Source organism: Cherax quadricarinatus, chromosome 50, assembly GCF_038502225.1.
Source record: "Cherax quadricarinatus isolate ZL_2023a chromosome 50, ASM3850222v1, whole genome shotgun sequence".
Lineage (NCBI taxonomy): Eukaryota > Metazoa > Arthropoda > Malacostraca > Decapoda > Parastacidae > Cherax > Cherax quadricarinatus.
The window spans coordinates 14,398,097-14,420,104 of record NC_091341.1 but is presented as its reverse complement, the minus strand read 5'-3'; the positions used below and the strand labels follow the sequence as shown (position 1 = coordinate 14,420,104).

The 22,008-nt window shown below is 38.0% G+C and overlaps 1 protein-coding gene across 1 annotated transcript; it reads left to right on the top strand.

Moving 5' to 3' along the window:
- The first annotated feature begins 3,811 nt into the window (after nt 1-3,811).
- On the top strand, nt 3,812-18,400 carry EMC5 (ER membrane protein complex subunit 5). The gene is made up of 4 exons (XM_053786148.2): nt 3,812-3,966; nt 6,729-6,781; nt 11,494-11,597; nt 17,613-18,400. Exons 1-4 carry the CDS (start codon nt 3,849-3,851, stop codon nt 17,740-17,742), a joined length of 405 nt encoding a protein of 134 aa, XP_053642123.2. The 5' UTR covers nt 3,812-3,848; the 3' UTR covers nt 17,743-18,400.
- Nucleotides 18,401-22,008: the final 3,608 nt, after the last annotated feature.

The window sequence follows — 22,008 nt, the reverse complement described above, 5'->3', positions numbered from 1 at the left end:
GCAACTTTAACCTCATAATCTCTATTTGCTTTTCTAATTCCCTTTTTTATTTCTCTCTTTAACTGAATATATCGATTTCTTAATTGCCCCTCTCCTCTTTTGATTTGCCTATATATGCCTCTCTTTTGACCAATCAGATATTTTAATCTATTGTTCATCCATTTAGGATCATTTTTGTTTGATCTGATTTCCCTATTTGGAACATAATTTGACTGAGCAGCTAGAACTATGCCCTGGAAAGCATCATATCGGCAACCATCACCACCTACCTGACCCCTAGTCAGGTCATTCCAGTTCAGCCCACCTAAGTAATTTTTCAGTCCTATGAAATCAGCCAAGCGAAAGTCAGGGACGGAGACTTGATTGCCATTATTAGGGGAATTCCATGATATGTTAAAACTGAGTGATTTGTGATCACTCTCCCCAAGCTCATCATTAACCTCAAGATTATTAATTAGTGTTTCCCTACTGGCAAGAACCAAGTCAAGGAGGTTATTTCCCCTAGTTGGCTCTGTCACAAACTGTTTTAAAAAACAATCCTGGATCGTATCAAGAAAGTCACCCGACTCTAAATTTCCTGTCAAATTGCTCCAGTCAATCTGTCTATAGTTGAAATCTCCCATTAGCACAACATTTTCGTATGTAGATGCCTTACGAATTTCGTCCCATAGAAGTTTACTGCACTCCCTATCAAGATTTGGGGCCCTGTAAATCACACCCAAAATTAGTTTTTCTCGGCCCTCGAGAAGCTGTAACCAAACAGATTCAGTGGCTGACGCTTCTAATTTAATATCTTGTCTAACACAACAATTTAAATTGTCTCTGACATACATCGCTACTCCACCACCTTTCCTGTTGACCCTGTCAGTGTGGAATAATTTATAGCCTTGTATGTGACATTCAGAGGGCATCTCTCTATCTTTCAGATTGAGCCAGGTCTCTGTTATAGCAATAATATCTATGTTTCCTGCACTTGCAATTAATCTTAGCTCATCTATCTTATTTCTAACACTCCTGCTATTAGTATAGTAAACCTTAAGGGAGCTAGTCCCTTGCTGCCCTCTGCTGTCCCCCTTTGTTTGCTGACCTGTTCTATTGTCTTTATTTATAACTTCATGCTGAATGCCTTTTATACATTTACTGTTTCCAACCCTAGTGTTGCAACCTGCTTGTTTCCCACACACACCCATACCTCTATCTTCCATCAGTTTAAAATCATAGGCATTTCACCAATGGCCTTCTCAATCGAGTCTGCAAGTGCTACCACCCCTGCCCCAGAGAGATGAACCCCATCCCTTGCATACATATCATGTTTGCCATAAAAGTTGTTCCAGTTGTCAATGAATGGGATTGCAAGTTCCTTGCAGTATCTGTCTAGCCAGCAATTTACACCAATTGCCCTAGACAACCATTCATTTCCTACTCCCCTTCTAGGCAAGATGCTACATATGATTGGGATCCCTCCCTTAGACTTAATGAAATCTATAGCTGACCTGTACTTATCTAGCAGCTCTTCTCTCCTACCCTTCCCAATATCATTTCCACCAGCACTGAGACAGATAATGGGCTTGTTCCCATTACCTGACATGATATTATCCAGTCTGTTGACAATGTCCCCAACACCAGCTCCAGGGAAGCACACTCTATCTCTCATCTTCTTATTCCTATTACAAAAAGCACGATCAACATATCTTACCTGAGAGTCACCAACCACAAGAATGCGCTTACCTTCATTAGCAGGGGCAGTAGTACCCTTACCTTCACTGGCCACTGAAGTACATTCATCCTGGAGAACAGAGAAGCGATTTCCTACCTTCAGATCTGCACTCTTAACTTTCCTTACTCTGATGCGCCTCCCATTACTGTGAACAACTCGCCACTTGTAGCAGGTGCTGGGCTGCACCTCACTGCTGGTAGCCGTTGCTACCACCCCACCTACAGCCTCCTCACAGTGAGAGACAGACTGCACCTCACTGCTAGAAGCCTCATTCCCCACATCTCCAACCACCTCACACTCTCTCCCAGGCCCATTGAGGTGGACCTTCAGCCTCCTAATCTCCTCCTGGAGAAGCAAGACCTCCTCCTTCAACTCTCCAACCTCAGCTTTTAAAACACTGTAGAAGCAAGCCATGCTTTGTAACCGTCCACGCTAATCCCCAAGCAGCTCAGGGTCTGTGACCTCACGTGACGACTGACCACTGAACACTGTGACTGACCACTGAACACTGACAAAAAGAATGCAGATGTAATATATACAGACTTTGCAAAAGCCTTCGACAAGTGTGACCATGGCGTAATAGCGCACAAAATGCGTGCTAAAGGAATAACAGGAAAAGTCGGTCGATGGATCTATAATTTCCTCACTAACAGAACACACAGAGTAGTCGTCAACAGAGTAAAGTCCGAGGCAGCTACGGTGAAAAGCTCTGTTCCACAAGGCACAGTACTCGCTCCCATCTTGTTCCTTATCCTTATATCCGACATAGACAAGGATGTCAGCCACAGCACCGTGTCTTCCTTTGCAGATGACACCCGAATCTGCATGACAGTGTCTTCCATTGCAGACACTGCAAAGCTCCAGGCAGACATCAACCAAATCTTTCAGTGGGCTGCAGAAAACAATATGAAGTTCAACGATGAGAAATTTCAATTACTCAGATATGGTAAACATGAGGAAATTAAATCTTCATCAGAGTACAAAACAAATTCTGGCCACAAAATAGAGCGAAACACCAACGTCAAAGACCTGGGAGTGATCATGTCGGAGGATCTCACCTTAGTAAGTAAGTAAGTAAGTTTATTCAGGTATACACAAATACAGTTACATAGAATTATCATATATAGCAGCATATGTGTAGAGAACCTAGGATAACCCAAAAAAGTCGCATCTGCTAGAAAAATGACAGGATGGATAATGAGAACCTTCAAAACTAGGGAGGCCAAGCCCATGATGACACTCTTCAGGTCACTTGTTCTATCTAGGCTGGAATATTGCTGCACACTAACAGCACCTTTCAAGGCAGGTGAAATTGCCGACCTAGAAAATGTACAGAGAACTTTCACGGCGGGCATAACGGAGATAAAACACCTCAATTATTGGGAGCGCTTGAGGTTCCTAAACCTGTATTCCCTGGAACGCAGGAGGGAGAGATACATGATTATATACACCTGGAAAATCCTAGAGGGACTAGTACCGAACTTGCACACGAAAATCACTCACTACGAAAGCAAAAGACTTGGCAGACGATGCACCATCCCCCCAATGAAAAGCAGGGGTGTCACTAGCACGTTAAGAGACCATACAATAAGTGTCAGGGGCCCGAGACTGTTCAACTGCCTCCCAGCACACATAAGGGGGATTACCAACAGACCCCTGGCAGTCTTCAAGCTGGCACTGGACAAGCACCTAAAGTCAGTTCCGGATCAGCCGGGCTGTGGCTCGTACGTTGGTTTGCGTGCAGCCAGCAGCAACAGCCTGGTTGATCAGGCTCTGATCCACCAGGAGGCCTGGTCTCAGACCGGGCCGCGGGGGCGTTGACCCCCGGAACTCTCTCCAGGTAAACTCCAGGTAATGCTCCCACCCGTACCGGGGATCGAACCATGAACCTCAGTGTGTGAGCTGAGCGCGCTACCAACCGAGGTTGTGTCATTGATGGAAGCATGTTGGTATCTGGTGTTAAGGTAGGAGATACAGTAATGTTTGATCCGAAGGGAAGGATAGATACAATGCCTTGGAACAAGAGCTATTCACCAGCATCAAGGCTTCCCCTGGAAGGAAGAGGGAAGTATGGTCGCTGGCATGTGGTCGTTACATTGGATCGCTGGTGTGTGGTCGCTGGGGTGGTGATATGCGCCAGAGTTGTTCGCTGTTGTGCCTAAACACAACAATGGCCGTCGTGTGGGCAAGACTTGCCTTTTTGGCAGGAATTATCTCTTTATTTCACGCTGGTTACTCTGCAGCACAACGTAGGTCAACTTAGTTTTAAGGGTGGTAAAATTTGTTAGTTTAAAGTACTGAAGGTTTATGTTTTTCAGGACCCCAATGAGAGTACTTCACCTCAAGGAATGGGACTTGCCCTACCCTTTACCTTTGATATGCCTTTGAAGAATTTCGAGAGTATATCTACTCTCTGAGCCCGGCCATGGGCCAGGCTCGTCTGGTGCTCGCCTGGTTAACCAGGCTGTTGCTGCTGGAGGCCCGCTGCCCTACTTATCCATCACAGCCTGGTTGATCTGGCACCTGGTGAAGATACTTCCCCCTTCCTTGGATCCAACCTAAAATACGATTGTATACTGTATTGTACAAAAATAAAACCCTTTCCTTTCACTTTCCCTTTTCTTTCTCTTTCCATTACTTTCTTCTTCCTTTTTCTTAATTTCTTTTTCTTGCTTCCTTTTTCTTCCTTCTGCTTCTGTTACTGCTTCTTGCTTCTAGCTTCTGCATGGGTTATTAAGATAGAACATGGAAGGATATTTTGAAAATATCGAATACAAAATCCTGGAGGTTGTAAGACAAGAGGAAGAATATCAGATGATGGTGTGGCTATAATGAATGCTTAAGTCATGATACCCTAGACGGTTTAGCGCTTTCTTTGATTATAATAATAATTCAGTCATGGTAAAGCAAGCGAATTGAACGTTTCCCTCTATTTGGGGTTGTTCAATGCTAATTAGCTGTATAGCCCGTGTGGCTTAGCGCTTCTTTTTGATTATAATAATTATAATCAATGCTAATTAGGCATTAGGGAGTGTACCATTTGCATTGGTAGTTCTCTTATGTGTAATATACATTTGCCTCATACATTGAGCATGATTTGTAAAACATATTAAAGATTGTTATGTGGAATTAAAGCGGCAAAGTCCTGGTGGAAATAAGACAGTCCCTAATGATGCACTGATTTTCTTGGGTTATTCTGGGTGGCTAGCACTCCGCGTTAAAAATCCGAACAAAAACTATCTTATCTTGTGAACACATCTACTTTACTTTATAAGAGTGATGGACACCTGTCAAAATGACACACACACATGGCAAGTGTGAGAGAAAGCTTAGCATACATGCAAGTAAAAAAATAAGACTAAAGTAGCAGTGAAGTGAGGTTAGTGTAAGCAGTTTATAACATGGGAATTATAGAGTGATTAACATTTTATTTATGACACGTCATTCAGAGTATTTTGTAATACTCTATAAAATTGCTGAAATACTATAGTGGATATTCGACTGCATTTTGTGATTCAAATACTATACATAACTATGATTATGAAATAATTTGCTTTATTAATAGCTGCTTTCTTTCAGTTTGTATACAATATACTGTATTTTCGAGGAGGGGAGTCAGAATCGGCTAAATAAAGATGATTAATCTATTCCCAGATATGATTTTTTGGGGGGGAAGGGGAGTGGGGAAAGAGTAGTGCATTGTGTGTGAAAACTATGAACAGTGCTACAGTGTACAAGTGATTTGCTTTGTAATTATACACTGTCTAATATACATATACAGTTGACTGTCACATAGCACAGTAGTTACATTCTTCAAAATGATGTGTAATATAAAAAGATGTGTGTTAATTGAACTCAAGAACATGTGTAGAAAATAGGGGTACATTTATTAGACCCTCCCAAAAAAGTCAGTCAAAATTTTTATAGTTTTTAAATTGTAAAAAAAGCATTGATTATGTAATTATATGTGGATGCAGTGATGCATTATTTAATAAAATATCTTCAAAGATTACATAAATATTACTTCTTACCTTAAATTCTGGTTGCTGGTGCATGTTGATGATTTTGATAGGTGTGGAGTGGAGTGGTGTGGCCCTACTGGACTGAGGTGGAAAGTGGTGGATTGTTAACTAAGGTGGAAGGTTGTGGATCATTAGCTGAGGTGGATGGTTGTGGATCATTAGCTGAAGTGGAAGGTTGTTGATCATTAGCTGAGGTGGATGGTTGTGAATCATTAGCTGAGGTGGATGGTTGTGAATCATTAGCTGAGGTGGATGGCTGTGAATCATTAGCTGAGGTGGATGGTTGTGAATCATTAGCTGAGGTGGATGGTTGTGAATCATTAGCTGAGGTGGATGGTTGTGGATCATTAGCTGAAGTGGAAGGTTGTTGATCATTAGCTGAGGTGGATGGTTGTGAATCATTAGCTGAGGTGGATGGTTGTGAATCATTAGCTGAGGTGGATGGTTGTGAATCATTAGCTGAGGTGGATGGCTGTGAATCATTAGCTGAGGTGGATGGTTGTGAATCATTAGCTGAGGTGGATGGCTGTGAATCATTGGCTGAGGTGGATGGTTGTGAATCATTAGCTGAAGTGGATGGTTGTGAATCATTAGCTGAGGTGGATGGTTGTGAATCATCAGCTGAGGTGGATGGTTGAGGTTCTTGCACTGATGTTGATGGTTGTTTAAATTTTAGAGAATGTCATTTCTTTTCAAAAAGAAGGAAATTAACTTAAAATTAGCTCTGCTGTTCAGACTTTTCCAAATAAATTTATACTGCATTTTTGAATTTATAGTAGGGAAATCTTGAAAAATGATTGTTTTGATCAGTATCTTAATGTCATGTACAATGCTTGTTATGGATGTACAGCACTTGAGAATGCTGGAGTAGAGTATTCATATCAGTTGCTTCACTAATGTGTAGCAATGTTTGCACAGTGCCTTACTTGTATATATTCTTTTCTTTTATGATGCGAATGATGGGGTGGTGGACATGTGTTGGCACATAGATCGAGCATATATGCGAATCACCGAGCAGGAGTACACTTCTTTACCAACTGATGTAAGTACCATGGCTTATGTGTATGCAGAATCATCAACCCTTTCAGGGGCAAGACCCCTGATCTCAAACTTGCTCTCAGGGTTAAAGAATTTTAAAAAATAAAAAATTATGAAATGAGAAACTTTTTCTGAAGGTAATGACACCATAAGTGCAAAATTTGATGGAAAACTTATGGAATTACACTCTCGCATTGGTAATTTCGCCCACTTTGAGCCCTGTTTTTGACCAATTCCATTGTTCCATTCAACCAAACTCGGCCATTTTGCTAGTATTCCTTCTGTCGATTGAGTGCAAGAAATTCCCCATTTACCTATTTCATCTACCCAATAAAGTGATCAGAAATTGGTAATTTGGTCAATTTCACACAAAATTAAAAAATTGCAAGTTTAAAATACAGTCCAGAATAAACAGTATAGACATTCCTGGCACTAAAAAAAACTTTCTCTATTCATTAGTTACGTCCCCAGGCCACTCTTATATTACGCATGCTTTCCGTTTTGAATTTTTATTCACAAAAAAATAGATTTACTTTTATGTAGATTACTGCATTATTGTAATAATTGTACAAATAATGTCGGTGCATTCCTAAATGCATATTAGACTGGCCAGTTGGACATGTATTGGATGAGTGACATAATTTGTGTACTCTGGAATATTGGCAAAAACTGAATGTTTCCACTACTTTGAGCTCAATTACAAGCTACTTTCAGTCCTGAAACCATTCGAAATCATCTCTATTTCTGTAATATATCTTCCATTCTGTCATATGAAACCAAGTCACTGTTTTAACCCGTAAATGGTCCAAGCAGATCTACATTCATATGCGTAGTGCTCCAAAAGTAGATCTACATTTTTTTTACATATTTTCAAATATAACAAAAAAAAAAAGTAGATCAAAGTTTTTTATACATTTTCAAATGTAAAAAAAAAATAAAAGATCTACTTTTTTTACATACTTTCAAATGTTGAAAAAATGTATGTACATGTATACGTTTGGACCGTTTATGGGTTAAACCAAACACATGGTTGCACTTTTTTTTCCCCCATTGTGCAGTGCTTGCTGCAGGATTTTTTTTTTGTGTTGCACACTTACCACAAAGACCCACTCTCTCATCTTAAGGCCCAGATTTACCGCTCACAGTTTATCTGAGTGAGCTGAGCTCATGGGGTAGAACTATGGGACCGACCCTGGCTTCAAAGCCGTAGTACTATGGGATCGACCCCAAAAGGGTTAAGTAGGCTTTTTCATGCCTAGATTTTTCATTAGACTTAAAAGATTATGGAATGACTCTGTAGAAAATTCATAGAAATTACAAAATATCATATATACGTACTGGTGAAATTCAATAGTAGCATTTTATAATTTTGGACACTGTACTGATTCTGTCCTTATATTTGCCTGTTTTGGTGAAACCCTGTGCTCTGCTGCAGGAAAAGGTGTTAGGTTTAGAAGCCCTTTTAGTGCTGCCTAAGGCACTTGCAGACCTTCCCAAAGCATTTGCTAAAGACCCACAACTGCTAACATTTTCAACTCACTGGAGTGTGACTCTTACAGTGCTCAGTGTGTTTGTGTAATCTGTGCTTGGTGTTTCATACATAACAGCCCAGCAGTAATTGGCTCTAGATCTGGGTTATCAGTTTCTAACAAAAAAAGTGAAACTACAAAAATACCTTAGTGCCATAATGTGACAAAATCTTGCAAAAATTGTTGAAACATAAAAGTTGAAGAGCAGAAAATATATGGTAACATTTGTATAAAAGCAAATTTCTGTTATATTTGATTGAATGCTAAATTTCAGAAGGGAAATTGTATATTTATTTTACTGAAATTATGCCATACGTGATTGTGCGCGGTACCCTCGGTCATGCAAGCGTAGAAGTGGAAGGTCTTGAAACTGCTTTAAGCAAGCGTGACGATAACTACAGCAGCATTTTGGAGGCCCTTGGATTCACGCTTGCTGAGGGTGGTGTCGTGTCCAAGAAACCTGGTTCATTTGGAATGTGTGATAAACAGAGCTGTGGGAAAAAAGTATTGATCTTACAACCGTATATGTTTCCAACCGATGTTCTCAATGTATTGAAGGATGCAGGCTTCAGAGTTGTCACTTCTGCTGCGATTGCTTCTGGTGCCCTTGTCTGGACACTAGAGAGAAATTAGAGCTATCTGTTTGAACTGTAGCATATACATCAAGTAAACTGAAAAACATTATGTAAGTATATCGCTGAAGCCACAGAAAGATTGGTTTAATTTAGACATAAAAAAATGGCTCTACAGCTGAAGACAGCTTTAGCCATGAATGTTACTGAATATTAATATTTTCTATGAAATATAATGCATATTTCAGGATATAAACAATACAGCAATAGTATTTTTTCAAAAACATGTCTTTGCTTATTAATATTTTATTTTAAATATTAGATTCAGTATTAAATTGTGGCACTTTTGGTATTTGCAGAGTTATTCTTAGTACACCACTTTCATTAGTGGGTTGTATTTTCATAACTGTTATCCATTATGTAATTGCTTGAATCAGACTTACAGCCTGCAGTGACCAGTAATGGCAAAGCAGTGAGAAAATTTCTTTCAACAATTGTAAGAAGTCCAAATATTATGGTAAGATTGTTGAGGCTAACCATTTTAGAGTTGACTAATAAAATATTAACAATTATCAATATCACTAAACAAAAAACAAGAATACAATATGATGGTTATGGTGGTCAGCGGGCCACAAGTAGCAACAGCCTGGTTGACCAGGCAAGCACCAGATGAGCCTTGCCCAAGGTCGGGCTCTGGGAGTAGAAAAACTCTCAGAACTCATCAAAAGTATATCTGTTCTTACTCTAGATTCTATGAGACTTTGAACAGAACACCAATTCCAAAAGTTCATCAATGAAGAGTATCACTAGTATATATACATAAAATAAAAAAAAATGTGTAAAATTGGTAAAACTGGTTATCAGAATATGTACTAGTGTGTATATTCTCTACCAAGTGTTTTGATACAAGTGTTGTTGAGGGTGTAAGCATATCTAGGTTAGAGGATTTTGTGGGAACTATATAATTATAGTGGACCCCCGTCTTACGATGGCATCGCGTTACGTTAAATCCGCTATATGATACATTTTAACACAAAAATTTTGCCTCGCCTTACGTGATTCGTCCAGGACGCGTCCCACATGTGGCCTCAGCGCCAGTGTTTACAAGCCAGCCAGTGCGGTTGCATCTACGTATACATTCGGTACATTTCACATTATCCCAGTGTTTTTAGTGCTTGTAACTGCAAAATAAGTCACCATGGACCCCAAGAAAGCTTCTAGTGCCATCCCTGTGGTAAAAAGGGTGAGAATTAGTATGGAATTGAAAAAAGAGATTAAGGAAATGTGTGCAAAGTGGGTTGAACTGCAAACCTTTATGAATGAAAATCACCCTCACACAGCTATTGCAAGCCGTGCTGGTGACTATTACAATGACAATGTTGTGAACCACTTTTGACAAATCATAAAGGAACGAGAGGTACAGAGCTCTATGGACAGATATGTTGTGCGACAGAGGTCCAGTGACTCTTAAGCTGGTCCTAGTGGCATTAAAAGAAGAAGGGAAGTAACCCCGGAAAAGGATTTGATACCTCAAGTCCTAATGGAAGGGGATTCCCCTTCTAAACAATAACAACTTCCTCACTCTCCCCTCCTCCCATCCCATCAGTCATCACCAGATCTTCAATAAAGGTAAGTGTCATGTATTCTATTCTTAGTAGAGTATTAACTGTGCATGTCTTCTTCAGTTTGTGTGTATTAAAATTAATATTTCATGTGGTAAAAAATTTTTTTTTTCATACTTTGGGGTGTCTTGCATGGATTAATTTGATTTCCATTATTCCTTAAGGGGGAAAATTAATTCGCCTTACGATAATTTCGGCACACGATGAGATCTCAGGAACGGATTAATATCTTAAGGCAGGGGTCCACTGTATAGTATAATGTATGCAAGTGGGGCAAATACCAATTCTTGTGACACATTGTTGGTGACATTACCCTACAAGGAAATTTTTTCTTCTTCCTCTTGTATGTTTTTCTTTCAAATAGGAAGTCTCACTTCTGCTGTAAAAGTTTGCCTTTTATTTTTGTTTGGCAGTATCCATGTTAGTCTTTCTTGAGAAATTCTTATCAAAAACTTTTTTTAAAATATGAATATATGCAAAATATCCTTCCATTATGTTTTAATTAGAACATAATAAGTAAATAGAATATGCATGGAATTTATTTGTGTATTGTATAGTCGGACTTGAGTCCTGGAAATGGGAAGTACAATGCCTGCACTTTAAAGGAGGGGTTTGGGATATTGGCAGTTTGGAGGGATATGTTGTGTATCTTTATACGTATATGCTTCTAAGCTGTTGTATTCTGAGCACCTCTGCAAAAGCAGTGATAATGTGTGAGTGTGGTGAAAGTGTTGAATGATGACGACCGACTTGTTGAAAAAAAAAAAATAATAAGAAACCGAGTGCTTTAATGGCGTAAAAGGCTTTTAAGGGTAATCAAGATGTAAGCCAAAAATTTATGATTAAATAAATGAGTTTTTGACAGTAGTGCTTCATGAAAAATATACAGTACTGTATATTGAAACAATATGGCTAAACTCCTTAGTTTCTTATAATTTAGGTGTAGGGGTCTTCTTCGTTAAATTTAGCATTAAAAATTGTGTTTAATTTCAGATTGGTGTACAAGGTCTTATGAGTCTTCTCCTAACAATGTATGGCATCCTACACATTGCTGGTGACTTCAAAGAAATTCGAGCAAATGTTCAGCTGCAGAATAAGTAATTATATTGTTACTGTATTATGCATGAGGGAGGTAGTAGGCCATTCAGTTTTATTGGCAAATAAAAGCACATCATTTTTGGTGGATTTGGTACAGGTCACAGTTCATTTATGAAATAACATGCTAATGTCTTTTTCCTAAGAAATGTATATTACTGGACTCTACAATCTGCACTGAAGTAGTGTATCAAAAGCCTTACAAAACCGAATATTCATCACAACTCCACCTCATCTGTGATAATTATTAGTCACTATCTTGTTAGTTCACTGCTTCTTGTCTCTGGTCACTATTACTGGGACATGGACTTTCTGTTATGTTGCCAATTCACTTGAATTGAACTTATGTAAGTGACCCAGGGTCAGGCTCTGGGAGTAGAAAAATCTTGGAACTCATAAAAGGTAAAGTATAAGGGATCTAAGGTGTTAGCTTCCATGCCTCTTCTTGGCAGATTGTTCCATTCATCTATTACTAAACCAGTACTTTCTTCTACACTTTCTACATCTGAATTTATCCAACTTTAATCCATTATTCTGAGTTCTTTCTTGGTTGGATATTCCCCTGTTTTTAAACTTATCTTTCACTCGTATGTATATTTCATTCATATCTTGCCTCATTCTATATCTTTCAAGAGAGTGTAAGAACAGGACTCTGTCCATTTTTGTATGTAAGATTCTTTGTACGCTGGATTAATTTTGTCATCACTTCATGTAATGTAAGTTTTCTAGTGCATTATATCCATTCCAATGCATTTTTATCCATTATGCATTTATATCTATCCATTCCAATGTATTTATATCCGTTCTGTTTAGAGACCAGAACTGAACATAATCTAAGTGAAGCCTTACAAATGATGTATAGAACTGAAGAATGAACATTGGACTCCTGTTACTTAAACAGTACAGGAGGGCTCCATTTATATAGCAGGTTAGGTTCCAGGCTACTGCTGTAAAGCAAAAATTGCTGTAAAGTGAATCATAGCCTTTGTTTTACTTTCAAATGCATGTAACAGCCTGATAACATGTTTATTCTATCACATATTAAGTGAGCAATATAGCTTTGTGTAAAAAATCCATATACACTACACACATTACTCGCCTTAAAATATTTTCATCCTTAGCTTACAGCGAGTAATGAATGTATTTATGGTAGGAAGTGTAAATAAATGAAGAATGGGTATAATTGAAAACTGCTATATTAGCAAAATGCTGTAAAGTGAAGTGCTGTAAAGCAGGGTCTGCCTTTACTCTGATATAAATCTGAGTAGTTTGTTAATCTTATTATGTACACTTAGGTACTACTGTCTTGGCTTCAGAGTTTTTCTTATGACTCCCAGGAGTTTTTCACATTCTTTATGATTAAGCTCTACATCATTTACCTTATAAGTGTGGGGGTTATTTTCATTTCCTGGAATTAGATTAGATCTCCAGTAAAATCCATTCATAATACAGTGGACCCTCGCCTAACGCTATTAATCCGTTCCTGAGAGCTCAACGTTAGGCGAAATTATCGTTAGGTGAATTAATTTTCCCCATAAGAAATAATGGAAATCAAATTAATCCGTTCCTGACACCCCAAAGTATGAACAAAAAAAAATTTTTACCACATGAAATATTAATTTTAATACGCACAAACTGAAGAAGACATGCACAGTTACATGACACTTGCTTTTATTGAAGATCTGGTGATGATTGATGGGATGGGAGGAGAGGAGAGTGTTGGTGTTAGTGTTTAGAAGGGGAATCCCCTTCCATTAGGACTTGAGGTGGCAAGTCCTTTTCCGGGGTTACTTCCCTTCTTCTTTTAATGCCACTAGGACCAGCTTGAGAGTCACTGGACCTCTGTCGCACAACATATCTGTCCATAGAGGCCTGTACCTCCCGTTCCTTTATGACATTCCTAAAGTATTTCACAACATTGTCAGTGTACAGGTTGCCAACACGGCTTGCAATAGCTGTGTGAGGGTGATTTTCATCAAAAAAGGTTTGCACTTTAAGCCACATTGCACACATTTCCTTAATCTTTGAAGTAGGCAACTTCCTCAATTTCTCTATCCCCTCCTCCGAAGCAGTTTCCTCAGGTGTGGCCTCTTGCTGTTGAAGATGATCTAGCAGCTCATCAGTGGTTAGTTCTTCATTGTCCTCCTCCACCAACTCTTCCACATCCTCCCCACTAACCTCCAACCCCAAGGACTTCCCCAATGCCACAATGGATTCCTGAACTGGCATAGGATTCCCAGGGTTAGCCTCAAACCCTTCAAAATCCCTTTTGTCTACACATTCTGGCCACAGTTTTTTCCAAGCAGAGTTCAAGGTCCTCTTAGTCACTTCCTCCCAAGCCTTACCTATAATGTTTACACAATTGAGGATGCTAAAGTGATCTCTCCAAAACTCTCTTAAAGTCAATTGAGTTTCTGAGGTCACTACAAAGCACCTTTCAAACATAGCTTTTGTGTACAGTTTCTTGAAGTTTGCAATGACCTGCTGGTCCATGGGCTGCAGGAGAGGAGTGGTATTAGGAAGCAAAAACTTGACCTTAATGAAGCTCATTTCCGCAGAAAGTCGCTCTGCCACGTCTGAAGGATGACCAGGAGCATTGTCTAATACCAGGAGGCACTTAAGGTCTAAATTCTTTTCAATTAGATAATTTTTCAGTGGGGGCAAATGCATGGTGTAACCAGTCATAGAAAAAGTCCCTAGTGACCCATGCCTTACTGTTTGCCCTCCACAGCACACACAAATTAGCCTTGAGGACATTGTTTTTCCTGAACACTCTGGGAGTTTCAGAGTGATACACCAATAAAGGCTTCACTTTGCAATCACCACTAGCATTGGCACGCATCAACAGAGTAAGCCTGTCTTTCATAGGCTTATGTCCTGGGAGTGCCTTTTCCTCCTGAGTAATGTACGTCCTGTTTGGCATTTTCTTACAAAACAGGCCTGTTTTGTCACAATTGAACACATGTTCAGGTTTCAGTCCTTCACTGTCTGTGTACTCCTTGAATTCCTGCACATATTTTTCAGCCGCTTTGTGGTCCGAACTGGCAGCCTCACCATGCCTTATGACACTATGTATGCCACTACGATTCTTAAATCTCTCAAACCAACCTTTGCTGGCCTTAAATTCACTTACATCATCACTAGTTGCAGGCATTTTTCCAATTAAATCGTCATGCAACTTCCTAGCCTTTTCACATATGATCGCTTGAGAGATGCTATCTCCTGCTATCTGTTTTTTGTTTATCCACACCAATAACAGTCTCTCAACATCTTCTATCACTTGCGATCTCTGTTTCGAAAACAAAGTTGCACCTTTGGCAAGAACAGCTTCCTTGATTGCCGTTTTCTTGGCCACAATAGTAGCGATGGCTGATTGGGGTTTTGTGTACAACCTGGCCAGCTCGGAGACACACACTCCACTTTCATACTTAGCAATGATCTCTTTCTTCATATCCATAGTAATTCTCACTCTTTTTCCTGTAGGGTTGGCACTAGAAGCTTTCTTGGGGCCCATGGTGACTTATTTTGCAGGTGCAATCACTAAAAAGGCTGTGATAATATGAAATGTTCCGATTGTATGCTTGGAAGCGACCGCGGTGGCTGGCTTGTAAACACTGGCACCCACGGAACAAGTGAGGTGGGCTCAGGCCGCACGTGGATGCGTCTCGAAGGAATCGCTTTGAGCGAGTTTTTTAGCACAAGCCGAGGCAAAATTTTTGCGTTAAAATGTATCACTAGGCGGATTTAACGTTATGCGATACGTTCGTTAGGCGAGGGTCCACTGTATATGTAGAAAATATGGTTTCTCTCTTTCTTGTATGAGGGTGTCAATAACATGACAAGTGGCTAAGAAACAGGGTCGTCTTTACACACGACTTTTTTATTTTATATTTTGCAACTATACATATATCATAATTTTTGTTGTGCTCTGTTCTGAAAAAAAGGCAAGAATTATCATTCGCCATATGATACATGAAGAATCTTTCTGCACTGATTTTTCTTGAGGCAGCTTCTCATTATTGTATAGAGGATCACTCACTTAGACAATTTCACCAGTCTGATTTCTACTCCAAGCAGGCTAAATCTTATTATCTTAGTCTCATCTTGAGTCTTCTGTCAGCATTTAAGGAATTATGTTCACTTCTACTTATTTATAGAAATGTCATATATCTACAAATGCAGTGAGTGCCTCCAGATACCTGGGATTCTCTTCATTTTTAGAAAAATGTTATATTTTTTACATAGTTCATCTTCACATTTATCTTAAAACTGCTGTCACATCTCTTTTTTTTTTTTTTACCCTATTTGCCACAAGTGCTGTGACTTTTGCTCTCAGAAATGTGCAAGCCAAACACACTAACTTCATATATGATCATGTAAACTACAATACTACACTGCAATGTTTCCTCGTAGATAATATGTCTGTTGTTAATCAGTCTTTGAATAGAAACATGAGCTTCTTCTTCTTTCAACAAACTGGCCGTATCCCACCAAGCAGGGTGGCCCAAAAAGAAAAGTAAAAGTTTCTCTATTTAACCCTTTCAGGGTCCCCAAGGCCCTTTCCCATACTTGTTCTCAGGGTTGCCCAAATTTAAAAAAAAAAATTATTTTTTCTTTTGAAAAGATAGAGAATCTTTTCCCGATCATAATGACACCAAAAGTATGAAATTTGATGGAAAACTTACGGAATTATGCTCTCGTGAAGTTAGTGGTCTCAACGATGTTTACACATCGGTGATTTTGCCCACTTTGAGCCCTATTTTCGGCCAATTCCAGTGTACTAGTCGACAAAAATCGTAACTATTTCGCTAGAATTCCATTTTTTCTATCGAATGAGTACAAGAAACCACCCATTTACTGATTTCAACTGTCCAATACAGTGGCCAGAATTTAGCAATTTTGCCAATTTCACACAAATTTCAAAAGATGCCAATTTCCAAATAGGGTCCAGAATAAACAAGAAAGACATTCCTGGCACTAAAATAACATTTCCTCTGTTCATTAGTCACATCTCCATGCCCCTCTTACATTCTTTTGCTTTCCACTTTGAATTTTTATTCTCACAAAAAATAGAAGATTTACTGTTATGCAGACTACTGCATTAGTGTAGAAATGGTATAAATAATACCGGCACACTTGTGAAAGAATATTAGACTCACCAGTTGACATGTATTGGACACTTAGCATGATTTGTTTACCTTTGAACTTTGGTAAAAATTTAACATTTCTGCTATTTTGAGCTTAATTTCAAGGTACTTTTCATTGTAGAACCAGTCAAAATCATCTCAATTTCTGTAATATGTCTTCCATTCTGTAAAATGAGACCAGGAAAACTAGAATACAACAATAAATACCATACGAAAATACAGTGCAAATTCACTATTTTAATCCAAAAACAAAAATCCTGCAGCACTGTGTGCTGCAGGATTTTTTTTTATACTGTGCACACTGACCATATAGACCCATTCTTTCATATGTAGGCCTACCAGCTTTCTCTCACTAGATTTGAGGGCGCTAGAATTTAGGCGTACTAGTACGTCAAAAACCCTGGTGCGTAAGCCGTACTAGTACGTCCGAAACCCTGAAAGGGTTAAATTTAGTAATTTATACAGGAGAAGGGGTTACTAGCCCCTTGCTCCCGAGAAACACGAGCTATGGTTATTTAATTTTTGCAGTCCACAGCCATACTGTCAAACACACTACAGTTCTGTACTACCCTATATCTGTCCTGACACCTTTGATCATACTTCTTTTTTTTCAACACACCAACTGTATCCCACTAAGGCAGGGTGACCTAAAAAGAAAAGTTTTTCTTTTTAATTTAGTAATTTATACAGGAGAAGGGGTTACTAGCCACCAATCTTTCTTAGTTTTTTAAAAGTGAGACAGTAACTGGGTCAATCAACTGAATATAAAATTTAGTTATTTTCTTTACAGAATAAAGTACAGTATTTGACCTTAAGCATTGTACTTTTTTTTAGTAATGCACATTGTTATGTTACTTTCTTATCTTACAGGTCCTGGGAGACTGTAGGAAACCGACCAACATTCTACACCTTTGCACACCGAGGCCGAGCACTTAGTCCAAACTATATACCACCTAAATCTAAGAGTTTACTGGATAATATAGAAAATATTTCATCCTAGTCAATGTGATGTTCTGAATTAAATATAAGTTTGGCTACATGGTTTATGTTGCATTCTCACAATGTAAATTTTTTGTGTGGTTTACTGTAAGTAAAACTATACATGTACCTTACCTTGCTATATGTTACCACAAAAATTGCCAATAATTGGTTTGATGGAATACGGATACCAGTGGGCTTAAACATTTAATATAGAGTATTACCAACCCAAGCTTGTTATGAACATTAAACATCTTAGTTTGAAATTTGCAGAATAGATCTGAAGCAACTGTATACTGTATTGAAATGTCTGATAATTTTGTGAGTGTCAAGTAATATGTTTATTACATGAAAATATGGACAAAATATCTTATTTGTTTGTAGATACTCGACTGTAATTAACACCTTAAGAAACAAAGTGAAATGTAAGGAAAATACAACATTAATTATGTATACAGTCTTTTTTTAAAGTCTTAACTTATATCAAAGCATTGAAAAAAAGTATATGGTAAAAGAGCATTTGATGTTTATTAATATTTAGTAGATAGTCGTTAAAAAAAAAAAAGCCTTTGAAAGGTTCAAAAAATTATTTTCTTGTAATTTGTGTAATTTTTAGATTTCAGTGAACCCTATGACTTGTATCTGTAGCATGAATAAAGACAAATGAACTGAGTTTTACACATACGTATGTTATTTTTGCTATTTCCATCGACGTGTTGATAATCTTTTTCTTTTGGATAGGAAGGAAACAGCTGGTTAGTACATCAAAATGTAGAAAATACGATCAGTCTATCTAAGAATTAAATTTAATACAGTGGGTTAGGTTCTAGACCACCGCCACAAAGCGAATCTCAGCCTTTTTTCATTTGCCAGTTCATATAAAAGCCTAAAAACATGTTTACACTATCATTTATTAGATGTGCAGTAGCACTAGGCCTAAAAAAAAGATGCAAAAGTAAAAATAATTACTTTTTTTAAATTGCCTAAAATCATCTTAAGTGCCAAAAATAATAAACATCAATTTAAAATCACCATACATGTACAATATTAGTGAAGTGCTCTTAAGTGAGCGCCGTATTAGCAAGATATGCCTGTTTCTCATAATTCATGCCAAGTAGCATAAATATTTCTGGGACATTATTTAAATTTACTTCACTGTTGCTGTTTGTATATTTAACCATTATGATCCTATTACAATGCATTCTCTTAACTTCTATGACTTATAGTGTTTAAGAAATATATTTAGTTGGCTCGGTTTAGTAAATTAAGTTATTTTCATTGATAAACTGATGTCTTTAATTTTGCTAAATACATGTATAAAAGATTTCACCTGTAACTCTTATTCATATTTTCATACTATTCTGTACTGTACATATTTCCATTTTAACACTTTTTTGCCGTTACATTAACCCCTTCATTGTCTCTCACGTAATAATAATACAAATAATAATAACGATAAAACAGAAAACCCAGTTTGAGAAAAAATATCCATATTTTTCCTGAATATAGCTCTTTGCATATTCTGCCTTTTTTTTTTTTAATGAACAACCGAAAATGCACTGCAAGAAGGTATCTGCATAGTTCCACCAATGCGCAACCCATCTTCCTTACCATGTGGGCACTAATTGACCGATTAGGAATCAGATAATTTGCAACATTAGAACTTAAAATCTGTCTTGTATTGAAACAAGCCAGCTTTTTCCTCTGCTTTGATCCTTGAAAAACAAAACCGTTCCATGATACTACGTTGCAGATAGATATTGATGCTGCAGTTGCTCATATTGCATGTCTCCATGGGTTGTGTGAGATATGGAACCTAGGTGGATTCAATTCTTGGTAGGTCTGCTCCACTCCATAAGGTTTTGTCAATTATTTTACTCATCATCTTCGGCTTGAAAATTAATTTACTCTCATCTTCGGCTTGAAAATTAATTTCTGGCACTCTGAATACTCTAGTGTTTCATTTTTCTTTCTTTAGCTTTCAAAATGCATCATCATCCAAGTTCATGCATCTCTTTTTCAGAGATCCTTTTTTTTTTTTTTTATTAACACATCAGCCAATTCCCACCAAGGCAGGGTGGCCCAAAAAAGAAAAACTTTCATCATCATTCACTCCATCACTGTCTTACCAGAGGGGTGCTTTACACTACAGTTATAAAACTGCAACATTAACACCCCTCCTTCAGAGTGCAGACACTGTACTTCCCATCTCCAGGACTCAAGTCCTGGAGATAGAAAGTGAGCAAAGAAGGCATTTCTTTGCATTACAAGATCAGTTACATTTTTTGTTTTTAAATCAAGATAGCCTGATAGGTGAATCATTTGCCATGCATGTTTCGCGCCTTCAGTACACAAGCGAATCATAAGGAACCATAATGGTGCATACACCATGCCCTATCCTGCTAGTATTTGAAGGAAACCATAATGGTGCATACACCTTCATGACCTATCCTGCTAGTATTAGAAAGTTTGCTGTTTGATGATCATTTCCAGCATACTATGTAATTTTGGTTGACAGTTGTTAACCAGGTTTCTTAAAAGTCAAATTTGATGGATAAAGTTGTTTTTTGCTTTGCCTAGAGAATCCTCAAGGGCCTTTGCAGTTGGCATACCACTGCAAAGGGTTTTTCCTGATGTCCCTCTTAATCCTTTAATAGCCTCCACCCTGTGCACTAGTGTAAACTGTTCCATTACAACCAATAGCTGCCACTTTTGTGGCATCTATTTCATTATACGTAAGCCAAAAGTCAAAGATAAGAGGAAGTAATACTTGCAGCAGATCCTGAGGCTGGGAATACATGGCCACTGTATTTTGATTGTAGTACCACATGTTCCTCTACAGCAGTTTTGTGATAATTGTTTTTTGTGTGCTTGATTAGTTTTGTCTCTGTGTCCATCAAAGTAAATACTTTCATGTGGTACAATTACCTATACATATATTACCTTTTGAAAGTCGCTACACATTCCTTATTCTGTCTCTCCTAATTTTACTTCTGTTAATAACTGCATGTTTCTATTTTAGTTACAATGCCTATAACCTGGAAAACATTGCTTGCAAGTGTTACAGCTGAGCTATCTGACAACACTTCATTCTGTCAGATGTCATCACCATAACTGCTAAATTTTGTCTCATTTGACCTAAAGTTTCAGATGTGGGTGGTGTTGCTGTAGTTTTCTTAAATGAAGATGGTACAAACTCCAAATAATGACTCGACATCGTTCTCACTTCCAATAGGACAATTATCCGTTTCGAATTGTGAAGTACCTTTATATCCTGAAGTGAGTTTCTTGATCTGATTTTTAGCTCTTGTAGCTTCATCATGCTTTCCATCTTGTGTGTTAGCTACTTGGATGAAGTGAAATCAAGTGGTGAACCTATAGCTGTTTTTTCTTTTTATATCTATTCTCTGATTTGCAGGAAATTTGTGTATTGCATGGCACTTCAAGAGATTTATCACAAGTACATGAAGAAAATTGAAACACATTTGCATAATGAAATATTAAAAAGTTTTTGAAAGGCCTCTTTCCTGAAATTGTTTGACTAGCTTTGTAGCTTTCACTTTTAATTCGGACTTTTTTTTTTTGGGGGGGGGGGGGGGTGTATGTTTTGATTCTTATGATAAGGTCTGATCATTTGCAAAATGTATATGTGCCATAACAAGCAATTCTAATTTTGCAACTCTGTAATTAGACCTGCAGTACATTCTGTAATTAGACCTACAGTACATTCTTTGTTCACATTGGCACTTAGCCTGTGTGTGAACTATGGGTAAAATTTCATAACATCTAGATAAGTTGATAGCAGTTGAAAGTCAAGTTCTTTTGATGCATCAAATGTGGGACACTTTATTGTTTTCCTTGTTTGCACTTGTAATGATTCAGACATTTTATCAATTCTAATCACAAAATGGGTGAGGCTGGAACCCACAACAGGAGTGTCCTAAAACTCAGACCAGTTGTAGGATTCGCTTGCCATGGGTTCAAACCCCCCACCCCTGACCCTTGTTGGTTTAGTGCTTTATTTGATTATAAACCCCACCATTTCTATGATGTGTTTGCAACAGTACTATTACGATTTCGTGAGTCATTTTATCGGTGTTGAAGTCAAATTTGATAAAAAAAAAATGAGCATTCGTCATAACTATTGCCAAGTTACACAATAATTATGATGTTGCAAACTGTTATGCTAAGTTTTACACAATATTGTACTATGTACAAAGATCTGCATACAAGGATCATACAGTTTTTTAAGATAATGTCCAAGTAGCATATGACATACACAGTTAGC